This window comes from Xiphias gladius, chromosome 4 (genome assembly GCF_016859285.1).
Source record: "Xiphias gladius isolate SHS-SW01 ecotype Sanya breed wild chromosome 4, ASM1685928v1, whole genome shotgun sequence".
NCBI classification, from domain to species: domain Eukaryota; kingdom Metazoa; phylum Chordata; class Actinopteri; order Istiophoriformes; family Xiphiidae; genus Xiphias; species Xiphias gladius.
In genome coordinates this window covers 9,833,443-9,846,088 of record NC_053403.1, presented here as the reverse complement: position 1 = coordinate 9,846,088, position 12,646 = coordinate 9,833,443, and the positions used below count along the sequence as shown (strand labels likewise).

Genomic DNA, 12,646 nt, shown 5'->3' with positions numbered 1-12,646 from the left:
GGTCTCCAGATTTTTGATTTTCTTAAAAAAAAAAAAAAAAAAAAAAAAAAAGGTGCGAGGTGATATTATGTCACAGCCGTTTTTTTTTTTTGGTTTTTCTCCCCCCCCACAGGCACTCGCACACGTTTCAGGAATTGTGTTGGATCAAATGTCATTTCCTTGATACTGCCGGAGTGACCAGAAATATAATGCCTCAAAACACCCCTGTATTCACCTGATTCCCGAAGCAGCAGTTTCACTCCATCTCTCCGGCAGAGTTGTTTTTTGTTTTTGTTTGTTTGGGTTTTTTTTGTTTTTTTTTAATCGATCTTAGGAGAAACATTAAAGAGGCTAGATGGACATGTTTGCAGCGTGCCCTCCACCAAAACAATTGAGAGAGAGAAAAGAAAATTGACCAGTGGGGTGAGCTTGTCTTCTGAAAAAAGTGAACAGAAAAATCAACATGTATCCATCTAAGACCATGCATGTATCTACAGTTAGGACGTCGTTTAAATGCGTCTTCATGGCATTAAATGACACCTGCTTTGTTGTGTTGGAATCGTCAGTCGTATTGTTTCCTGTTGCATTCATACATATATATATATATATATATATATATATATATATATATATATATATTTGGCTGCTGTAACTGTTGCTGTCTTGGTTTCGCTGCTAATCTGTCGTTTTCACATTGCGGCCGCTGCCGCTGCCTGTCGTCTCGATGTAGCTGTTGAAAGCCGCGGGCATCCTGTCTGGCCGCATGTCTTCCTCATTAAGTTGGACGTTTGTTTCGGTTGACGAGTGATGGGAAAAAAAAAAAAAAATCAGAGACTATAGCGCTTTTTTTTTTTTCTTTTTTCCCCCCCTTCCCCCGGAGTCGGCTCCGTCTGACACGCCGGCCTGCTTCTGGCAGACATCAGAATAAGCCCAGGCGACACTTGCATCATGTCCGGTCGCGGTGCAAACGTGGGCCTGTGCGGATCAAAAACAATGCAGCGGCGCTTCTCCTCCTGGACACAGCGCTGACGAGCTCCTTTCTCTCTGTGTCTTGCAGGTCATGGATGGAGGCCAGCGGCTGCAGCGGGGAGGTTCGACTTCGGCCAGATGAAGTTTCACTGACCCTCAGGAGTAGCTACCGGGGATGTTCACACGTTTCGGATTCAACTGTTTATATTAAAAAAGGGACCTTTTTTTTGGTTGTTTGTTTGTTTTTGTTTTAGTTGATAAAAAAAAAAAAAAAAACCACACGCACAATGAAGGGGAGACAAGGCGGAGAGGAATCAGTCCAACTGCTGATTTGAATGACCACCGCCTTCTCAGACAAGGAGGGATACAGTGAAAAGGCTCCGAGATGAAGGAGAAATCCAAAACGGCCGCAAGGACTAGACGGGAAAAGGAGAACAGTGAATTTTACGAACTGGCCAAAATGTTGCCTCTGCCGTCGGCCATCACCTCTCAGCTGGACAAAGCTTCCATCATAAGGCTGACAACGAGTTACCTGAAGATGAGAATTGTTTTCCCTCAGGGTGAGCGATTAGCCCACTTAAACGCACCACTTTCAACCCTTATTTATTTATTTTGGGACATGTTTCCTGTCAGCTGTGGAGCTCAGTTTAGAAAGAACACACTGACTTTATTCATATTATATACATATTATATATTTATATATATAATTAACTTACAAAACAATTAGGACCAGCGTATTTGCAGAGGTTAGGATCACAGAGTCTGGCGAAAGTTATATTTTTAAACCATAGTACGCATTGATAATTAAAAGAAAAATCACAGTACATGAAAAGTAACATAAAATCCAGACTCCACGACTCGGAATTATTCCCTTACAACATCCCTTATAACCACGATAAAAATATATTTTAGTTGAGGCCTTACTAATCTGTTGATTAGTGCAAATAAAAAAACAAATACTATGGTTATTAATAATGTCCGAAATCCCTCTAGCTCTTAACAACTTTGTAGTTATGGAAGACTAAAAAAAATAAATGAAATGAAATGTATGTAGTGTTACTATACCCACGCTGAGGACTCACAGGCTCACTTTAAACCACACAGAAAATTGTATAGGAATATCATAACGATTCCTCATTGATCTACAGGGAGTCTTTACAAATGGATTATGGTCGTTTTTAATTCAGCGTGTCCAAAAGGAGACGATCTGCCACCATCTTTTATACAGGTCTCCGCAGGCGTCTCTGACTGCGTGACTGAGAACAAGATGTACCAATTATTAAAAAAAAAAGGCCCTGCAAGGCTTCTAATCACCTAAAGCCATGTAAGCAGGAGAGACACACACACACACACACACACACACACACACACACACACACACACATTCGCAATCTTACACAGCCTGTCTCGTGTAAGGAATAACGCTATAAATGATCTCCCATGAAATCAGATCAGAAGCCCACGTTTTCGCTGCCATGCATGCTTAATATAACAGACAGGTCATGACATGGAGCTAAGATAAAACACTATTAGACAGAACATGGAAAGAAAATTGAGATTTTATTTTATCAATAGTATTTTTTTTTTATGTTTTATTTTGTATCCTTCAGCTGATAAACATCCGTCTTTGCTGTAGGCCACTCATTCTCTACAACCTCTCATCTGGCGGCATGATATTAGTCTACATGTCGGCGGAGACCTATTTTTTTTATTTTTTTATTTTATTTATCTATTTTTTTTTTTTTTTTACAGCAGGGGAGACGAAAACCTAATTTATTGACCATGCCCAGGCTCCATGAGATCTCTGATGAAACTGAATGAATTTCAATGAGAAATCCAGGCTACTTGCTTTGTTCCACTTACACTGAAAATAGTGGCCTGCTCTGGGGGATGTAGTGGACCAAAAAAAAAAAAAAAATCCAAAAGGAGGACATTGTTTTGGTAAAATTTATGAATGCAAATTTTTTTGTTAGAAAAAAAAAAAAAAAAAAACACTTTCGGTAGGCTAAGAATAATATTAATAATTATAATATGGGTATTATGATGAATTTAAATATTATCCGGCTGTTAAAGTTATGTCATCTCTCCAGCTGAGCCTGTATTACACTAGTTACTAGTTACACGCCTGTGCAGCTTGTAAACTCATGTCTCCAGCTTGTCCAACATGTGAGAGACAGGAGGGGACACTGTCAATGCTTTAACACTGAATATATATATATGTATATACATATATATATATTTTAAATGTTTAAATTTTTTTTTTTTTTTTTTTATAAATCAGGCACGCCTCTGGCTCGAGGTTGTGTGTGTGTGTGTGTGTGTGTGTGTTTATGTGTGTGACAGGGAGAGAGAAAGTCCTACCTTTTTCAGTAATAATAATAATAATTATTATTATTTATTATTATTATTATTATTATAGTCATGTAGACTCATATAACCATATAACCATTAACGAAATACTGTATTATATTTTGGCATTGTTAATATACATAAGGTGTCATTACAATGTCAAAGAGCAGCCAAACAGTATCATTTGACTCCCTCCAGGTCTGGGGGAGGCCTGGGGTCACGCAAGTCGAACAAGATCTTTGGACAATATCGGACGGGAGCTGGGATCTCATTTGCTGCAGGTATGATTCGTATGGACAGCATTCGAAAACCCCGGTATTGATCATCTACAGGGAAATATGGGCGTCGTGGCCAGTTATTTCCCAGTGTAACTGTAGCCGTGTCGTTTACTTGCAGACGTTGGACGGATTCATCTTCGTTGTGGCTCCAGATGGGAAGATAATGTACATTTCAGAGACAGCGTCGGTCCATTTAGGACTGTCTCAGGTCCGTTGGTGTAATCACATTTATTCAATTCATGTGTTTTTTTTTTTTGCCCCCCCTGCATGTCTGTTAGTCTGATAGCCTACACTTGAAAGCTAATTTATTACAAACGAGGACAGTCTCGTTGGCGGTTCCTCGGCAAATAAAAATACCCCGTCCATCAGAGCAGCCCTTGCCCGGTAATTACCTGAGTTAATCTCAACAGGTAGAGTTGACTGGGAACAGTATTTACGAATACGTCCATCCTGCCGACCACGACGAGATGACAGCTGTCCTAACGCCACATCAGCCATATCACTCTCATTTCGTCCAAGGTAAAAAAAAAAAACAAAACAAAAAAAAACATTTCCTCTCTTAACCTTTCTATACAAAGATGTATGTCGTCTGTTTGCAATTTAACTCCGACCCGTTGTGCATAGCACCGGCGGTGCGGCTAAAATAAATGCAGCATGCGTGATTAAAATTTACGATGTTACAAATGAAATGTTAAGGCCTGTGTCTACAAACTGCGCCGAGGTGTGCGTCTTAAAAATGCAGTAACAAGTTTCCTAACAGATGCATTTCCAAACAATTAAGCGGCTCGATATTTCCCCAACGCATCCATCTATTTTTTTTATGTAACATAAATGATGCATTTATTTTGCAATCATTGCATATTGTTATGAAATGTTTTTCATGCTGGAAATAAGCAAGGGCGTCATAGGGGTCTGTGAGACCTGTGTGTTTCAATGGAGAGAAAACCTCTAAGTCTGCCCCCCCCCCTCCTCATATGCGAGTCTCTGGTCGGACTCTTATTTAAAATCGCCCGGTTCCAAAATGTTTTTCCTCCGCAGAATATGAAGTGGAGCGCTCTTTCTTCTTGCGGATGAAATGTGTGCTGGCAAAGAGAAACGCAGGCCTCACCAGTGGTGGATACAAGGTAGACAATCGGGTTTTGTCACTTACAAACTAGTCTTTGATTAACTTTGTATCAATTAACAAAATAATAAAGTGAAATTAATTAATTGATAATTGCATTTTAAAAAAATCAATATCTTCTTCTGCTTTATTTCTGTCTAAGAAAAAATAAAATATGTTCAGTAGAGTAATAATTTGAATGTTTTTTTACTATTTATATAATATTGTATTACAATAATAATTCTATATTCCTGTTGTGATGCAGTGTTAATTTTCCTACATAATTTACTACCCCTTTTATAAAAGGGGCATTTTTCTAATCCGCATGTCTCCCTGCTTTTCCCACAGGTGATCCACTGCAGTGGCTACCTGAAGATCCGTCAGTACAGTTTGGACATGTCCCCTTTTGAGGGCTGCTACCAGAACGTGGGTTTGGTGGCCGTGGGACACTCTCTGCCACCCAGCGCCGTGACTGAGATCAAACTGCACAGTAACATGTTTATGTTCAGGGCCAGTCTGGACATGAAGCTCATCTTCCTGGACTCCAGGTACACAGTGCTGTACACGTCTTTCTCTTTCCTCTCTCTTCTTACAGCATTTCCAAGTTGATAAAATCATTTGTTTGCAACGTAATGTCCATTAATTTCTGTATTCTTAATGGTAAAGCTGTAAAACCAAAGGGTGCTTCCAAAAAAAAAAAAAAAAAAATTGCTCTGAAAAACTACTCCGGGGAAAAGGTTGTTGCCTGCAAATTACAATCAGATTTTCCCCCAGGAATGCAGGCGAATTTGAAGTATCCCTGAATCACAAAACGTGTTTTTAACGTCGCTCCTAAACTCATCTCCAGGGTAGCAGAGCTGACGGGTTACGAGCCCCAGGACCTGATAGAGAAAACTCTGTACCATCACGTCCACAGCTGTGACATCTTCCACCTCCGCTGTGCTCATCACCTCTGTGAGTTACAAACCTTCTCTATAAGGCTTTTACAACAGACCGTTGTTTTTTTTTTTTTTTTTTTGGTCAGACAGTAACTGCCCAGGCAACCTGCTGCAGCCACCATGCGCGGATAATCGCAGACAATCATGCATGTCGTTAAATACGTTAATCTCTGTTTCCTCCTTCTTTCTTTTATCTCCGTCAGTGCTGGTAAAGGGCCAAGTCACCACTAAGTATTATCGTTTCCTGGCCAAGCACGGTGGCTGGGTCTGGGTCCAGAGTTACGCCACAATTGTCCACAACAGCCGATCCTCAAGACCTCACTGTATTGTCAGTGTTAACTACGTCCTAACGTGAGTCCCACCACAGATTTCCACCCTGAAATCAGAGGAACTTTTCTAAAGAGGGCTACTCTGAAAAAACTCATTCATTTGAGAATAATACTTACGTTATAAATACTTTCTTGAGACATTTGTTCATGGAAAAGGTATCATTCATGCATATGAACTGGTGGTATTTTTTTTATTTGAATCATACTTTTCAGATATTAAGTTATTACATTTATTGCATTTTGGACTGAAATCCCTGAAATTACAAGCCACATAATCATAACAGAAGGTTTATGGGGTTATACTAGTGTAAATGCTGTTGCATTTTTAATGGTGTTTGCTGAGGGAACAGCATTCAACATTTAACTAGATTACGTAAAATCATATCATACACTCTTATGATCCATGCTCGAAGCTCACTCTATGATATGATGGGTCTTTGTCTCTTGGAGAAATCCTCCCCTTTATCCCTCTGTAGCTTCCCTGTACAAATCCATCAAATACTGCGGCTGCAGGGCTCAGGCAGTTGTGTGTTATGAGAGCACAAAGCACACTAAGGCCCTTTGAGACAGCAAGACAAACATCAAGGTTCAACCCCATCAAAAAACCTCTACTGTCACCATCGATCTGCAGTGTAAGGAAAGCTAAATCGATCAAACGGTGAACTAAGAATCAATAGCTATCTCATAGCTGTAGCACATGTTGGATTTTTCTTGTTAGGTTTGGCTGATCCAAATGCCGCCTCTGTGTGTGTGTGTGTGTGTGTGTGTGTGTGTGTTTCCCCTTCTGTGTGTGTGATGTTGTGTTTGTGTGAGTCTCCGTGCGTGCATGCATGCATATGGCAGCACTCCAAGTATTGATTTCTTCAATGCAGTAAGGAGAAAACAAAGTAACTACATTAAAATGACAGTGAATTTCCAAACGCATAATTAGGTCTAACGCAGAAGTATCCAAAAAAGCTCACACGCAGCAAGAGCGCGCGCGCGCGCACACACACACACACACACACACACGCACACACACAAACACAAAAAAAAACTACATTAAAAAAACAAACAGCAATTCAATCACCTTGCCTTGACAGCATTTTAACCCAACAAGAATCTATTAATAAATCATGTTTGGAGGTTGGCTGGTGGCGTGTTTCAGACATGAGGTGCTCTGACATTGACCCTGAGGTGGAATTCAGCTAACACAGCTGAGTTTGCACAAAGGCCCAACATTATTGGCTCAGACATAAGTCAGACAGGGCATAGATAGGATGCAGAACCAGCTACCGCAACTATACCTGCAAGAGCAAATAACACTCAAACTGTGTACTGGCTGTACAAACATAGCCTTTCCCCTAAGGTGTTGTACATAAAGAAAGGGTCATATTTAGAGTCATATTAAGGAGGCTGGCTGTGCAGGGTCAGGGATGGGCCACAGGGTTTAAAATGCCAGGCAGCTGCTATTACATACTGTTGATGTGATAAGTTAAGAATAGGCTCATGTTTGCTGAACACTTGACACAGGAGCCTTTTCACTCCCTCGACAGTGTCACTTGGATTGAGTTCAGCCACAGGACAGTGGGTTAAAATGTCAAAGATGGTGCACATGCCGCATGCACATACACAAGTAAAAAGACTGTCTTGCATTTTTTTTTTTTTTTATGATTTTTTTTTAAAGATGTTTGCAGAGGAGATTCAGTGCAGAGATGGCGTCAGGGCAAATGCATGTCTGTGTGCTCATTTACTCATGTTGCTTTCTGGCAATGGTTGTATAACGAAAAAAGAATGATTAACTTATTCAAGTTGTCTCATATTTTTCTCAGAGGTGGGAGGACTTAATCTCTTGAATTTATCTTCAATGTTGTTTTCACTTCTCATAGTCCTCACATTATAAAAAGTGTGTTTCTAAAATATGTCTGTCCAGCTATCTATATTCAATATTGGCCAAGACGTCTGCTGCAGACTAATTACTGATTACACACTTGGTGCACTGCTACCACCAGGACTGTTTAAGAAAGAAAGAAGGTGCTCACATTATTGGGACAAAAAAAATGCTAGCCTAAAGGTTCGAGAAGTTCTGAATTAACTGGGTAAACAAGTAACACTATGCCCTCGCTCAACAACGTTCAAAGTGTCCTCGAGCAAGGCATGACCATCAATACTTAAATGAAGTTGCTCAGGGGCCTGCGGCAGACAGCGCATAAAAGAATGTGAACCAAAGCGCGGCTGAGATTAACTTTGGTATGACAAAACTAAGGTCTACAGCAACGCTAGCAGCCCTGTGAGGTTGTACGGAATGCAAACATACTCACAACGACAATGCTATCATGCCAGTTTTGAGCAGGTATAATGCGTACCACCATCTTAGTTTAGCAAGTTACCAATGCTAACATTTGCTAATTAGCGCTGACCACAAAGTACAGCTGGCTTATGGGAATGTCATTAGTTTTGCAGGTAATTTTGATCTGCTGGCAGAGCTAAATGCAAAGTCATGGTATTGCCAAAGTTACTAGACTTTATCCTGATGGGAATGTGAATGTTTGTGCGTATTTTCACGGTAATCCATCAGCTAGTTGTTGAGACGTTTCACGCAAAACCACAAATGTCAGCCTCATGGTACTGCTAGAGGAAATGTCAGGGGATCATCGAAGTCAGTATGCTTCATCCTTTGGGAACCATGAAAGACAGAAAATTTCATAGCAATTCATCCAATAATTGTTGAGATATTTTAGTCTGGACCATCGTGGTGGACCAACCAACGTTGCCATTCCCAGATAGAAGGTTTATTTAGCCACTGGCAGGGCAAAAAAAAGTCACAACCTGGATAAATATAGGTTAAAATGTTTATCGTTATCTCTATAACATATATTTTGTTTGTATCAAAAGGGAAACTGAGTATAAGGGAATGCAGCTGTCCTTGGACCAAATGAGCCCCAGCAAGCCAGCCTTCCCCTACGCCGACAGTCACACTGAGGACAGGAAGAGCAGCAAGTCACGTCTGACCCAGACGAAGGCCAAAGCCAGAGTGTCACCCTACCCCCAGGTAATAAACAGCCTGTTTTGCAGAGCTAAATCAAGAAAGAGACTCGGTGCACGCTTAATTGTTAGAAAGAGATTCAAATCACAAACCCCCGGAACTGTGATTTTCTTGTTTCCGTCCAGCAGTTTTCCGTTTTCAATCCAGAGCGTTCAGAGTCAGACCAAGACAGCCAATGGGGAGGAAGCCCTCTGACAGATTCTGCATCTCCTCAGCTGTTGGATGCTGGTGAGGCTGCAGAGGCATCTTGTGCCTACCGACTGTATCCGGACTCAGGCTCCCTGTGCTATAGCCTTGGTCTATCCGAGGAAGATCTCGCCCATGCCCAAGCACATCCCCATACCACCACCTGTGACCGCGTCCGATGCCAGAGCGGCCGCTACTTCTTAGGAACCCCCCAGTCGGGAAGAGAGGTGTGGTGGGATGCCACACGTTCTGTGCTCTCGCTGCCGAAAACCTCGGTGGAGAACAGCGAAGGCTACGAAATCACATCCTACCATGGAGCCGTTCACGGTGAGGTGTTAGGGTTGAGACCAGAGCCATCTGTCTCTGAAAACAGCTCTGGCCTAGCTTCTCCTGGTAGCTGTTTTCCAAATGTTATTATGGGACATGCTAAGTTGTTTACGCCATCTCTTGCCAATGTGCCAATTGCTACCATCTGTTCAAAAATTGCCTGCAATTGAAAGCCGGGTTATTTCACATTTCACATCCTTAAACGAAGAAGCAACCCCCACTGTGCTTCTGCAAAAACATTCAGTCTAACAGACCATAATTCTGTATCTATTTAAAGCAGAATTGTACACATTACAAATACAGACTCGTGGTTTTAGCAACTTAAAATATATGAGAAGACAAATAAGATACAAATCTTGTTTAGAAAATTTTCACACACATTGTAAATGTAGGCAGAAGGGATTCCATTACTTATTAACACCATGTAATTTATTTATTTCACTGTTTTGAAATGTGGCTGTTGAACTCACAGGACGGGGCCACTGGGATGAAGACAGTGTAGTGAGTTCACCCGACGGAGGTGGGTCCACTAGTGATTCTGGTGAGCGTTACCATGGTGACCACTTCCGGGCAAGCCCTCGAGAGCCAAGCAAGATGGAGACCCTGATTCGTGCCACGCAGCAGATGATTAAAGAGGAAGAGAGCCGTCTGCAGCAACACAAGGCACCACTGGATGTCTCAGGGCTTACCAAGGCTCACAGCCCGTGCTTCAACTCCTCACTGCCCCACCACTCCCAGCTCACCATGCCCAGTGTGGTGTGTCGAGGCCCGGGAGCCCCCAGCATCGACCTCCCCTCTGAGCGCCTCCATCACCGGGACGGCATTAAAGTGCTGGGCCCCCATGACAATGACGAAAACACGACCAGCCCTGCTTCTCTGTCTCGTCTCAGCAGCCCCAGCTCTGACGGGATCCCCAGGTCAGGCCTCTCCCTCACCAAAGACTACATGCAGGCGGATCTGTCCCCCCACCCTTCACAGCCACAGGGGAGCCCGCTGCTCTATCCAACCCAGGAGAGGCAGCCACTGGACAGGCAAGCAGCCTACTCTTTGACTGGGTACTCCCTGGAGCACCTGTATGACCCAGAGAACCTGCGGAGTTACTCGGGACTGGCCTGTGGAGGAGTCCAGTATGAAGTGGCATCTCATGTGAGGATGCAGGCTGAGCAGATGCAGGGACACAAGGCCACCTCAGTTATCATAACCAACGGGAGCTGACGATATCTGGTGCAGACAGATCCTGTTCTCTAAATGAGGATGTTACTGTAAGGTGTTGCTGTATGCACACGCAACACTGACCAGGTGCTTGACGGAAAAGGCGAGACAATGAAAAAAAGAACGAAAGATACCTGCACTGGGTAGATGTGCTCTCTCTGGCTACTTCAGCACAATTTCTGTTCATCAGGCCTGTGTATCATAACACTCTCTTTAACATCACCGGACGATTTTCGAAAACTCTTAAAAAGGACTAGTGTTCAAGAACTAACATTTGGTACGCCACCTGGCACAGGGCGGAGGTTTGCTCCATTACATGGAAATACAGTGTTATTTTAATGGCAGTGAACTGAAATCCCCTCCCTGCAAAGGCAACCCAAGTTTTGAGTCTAGTTAAACATGAAGCCAGTGTCTCTGTTCCAAACGTCTTACGCATCATTGGCCATGTGAGTTAATCTGACCCCGGACACGATTTCCACAGGCAGTAAGAAAAATGTGTTGTTCCATTGCCCCTTCACCTGAAAACTCCATTGCACAGAGCATAATGTTTGACACATGAAGTGCAACATGGGAAAGGCGAGCATTTCACTCTTGTAAGATGTCAATATTTCCTGGTATTTATTTGTCAGTGGGCTATTTTCTGTATGTGTCATTTCTTTCTGTCCAAGTAGAAACTTTACTGGTGGCATTAAATTAGTTTTGGTGTTTGGAATACACCAACATTAGTTTTAAGTAAAAAAAAAAAAAATTAAAAATCAAGTGGAAAAACAGAAAAAAAGAAATGCCTCTGATATGTAAAAGTGTAAAATATGCAGGTCAACTTTAAACTGTTTTAATGTGTATGTGATATGCCCTCACTTAGAGTGCAAAGAGAGATTACAAAACCAAGTCATTTGTAATCTCCCCACGGCCTCTGGATATAGGCATTGTATGTATCGACTTACAGTTGTGGCTAAAATGATATTGTTTACATATCAGAGTATAATTTTTCCTGTTTTTACCTCAATTAACTTTTACCCAACATGTTAGCATATGTAGAGTATGCTTTAAAATCCTTAAATCCTGCTCCACATGCAATTGTTCTCAAAAAAAAAAGAAGAAAACATTTGTTTTTGTTTTGTTTTGTCATGACAGCCTAAAGGGTTAAAATGACAGATACCAACTTATCTAAAATATGTTGAATGTCTTTAGTTTCTTATTTAATTTATGATGTAAATATCATCACACAATTAACTTTTGGACAAGAAGTGACAAGATTATTTATTAATTGGTTAAAAGGTCTCTTAAATCTGAATACAGTTGGAAACAAATAACTTTTGTCCGTGTTGATTTTTGTCCTACCGCTGCTGCCGTCACTGCTGTTTTGAATGACAACACACACATAATGCTGCTGCCTCATAAAAAACAATAACAATAACTGTTCTTTTAGACATACTAAAGATATTTTGGAGCGTGTATGTTGTTCACCCATGATGAAAATCAGGACATGTATAGTCATGTATAGTTGAGATGTATAGTTATGAATATAGATATTCATATACATATAGATACTAAGTTAGTTAGTTAGTTAGGCTTTATTTCTATGTAATGCAAACATCTGGCCCATCCCACACAGGGCTACAAGACACTTAGCAATTTATCAAAAAACAAATAAATCTAACATGGCATATAGATGTGGGTTAAAAAAAAATATAAATGTACAGACGATCTTTAAAGTTAATGGCCATGTATTTTTTGTGAGTTTCATCTTAAATTATCTTGGGAAAAAAAAAAAACACTAGTAAAAGAAAACATAAATCTGGAACCTTAAAGGATAGGTCTGGTGTCGTAATATATTTTTTCTCATTGTTAGCAAATCTCATAAAAGACAAAAACCGATAATGCAAAATGAGCCACAACTACATAGTTTCAGTTTTGAAAAGGGCTCACTCATTTCTACTGGGCACTGTAGT

At 41.2% G+C, this 12,646-nt stretch overlaps 1 protein-coding gene across 1 annotated transcript; it reads left to right on the top strand.

Annotated features, from left to right (window-relative positions):
* Positions 1-1,333: 1,333 nt before the first annotated feature.
* On the top strand, positions 1,334-10,697 carry LOC120789153 (single-minded homolog 1-like). The gene is made up of 11 exons (XM_040125698.1): positions 1,334-1,508; positions 3,496-3,578; positions 3,694-3,783; positions 3,986-4,094; positions 4,614-4,699; positions 5,026-5,225; positions 5,525-5,631; positions 5,819-5,966; positions 8,819-8,975; positions 9,098-9,482; positions 9,955-10,697. Exons 1-11 carry the CDS (start codon positions 1,334-1,336, stop codon positions 10,695-10,697), a joined length of 2,283 nt encoding a protein of 760 aa, XP_039981632.1.
* Positions 10,698-12,646: the final 1,949 nt, after the last annotated feature.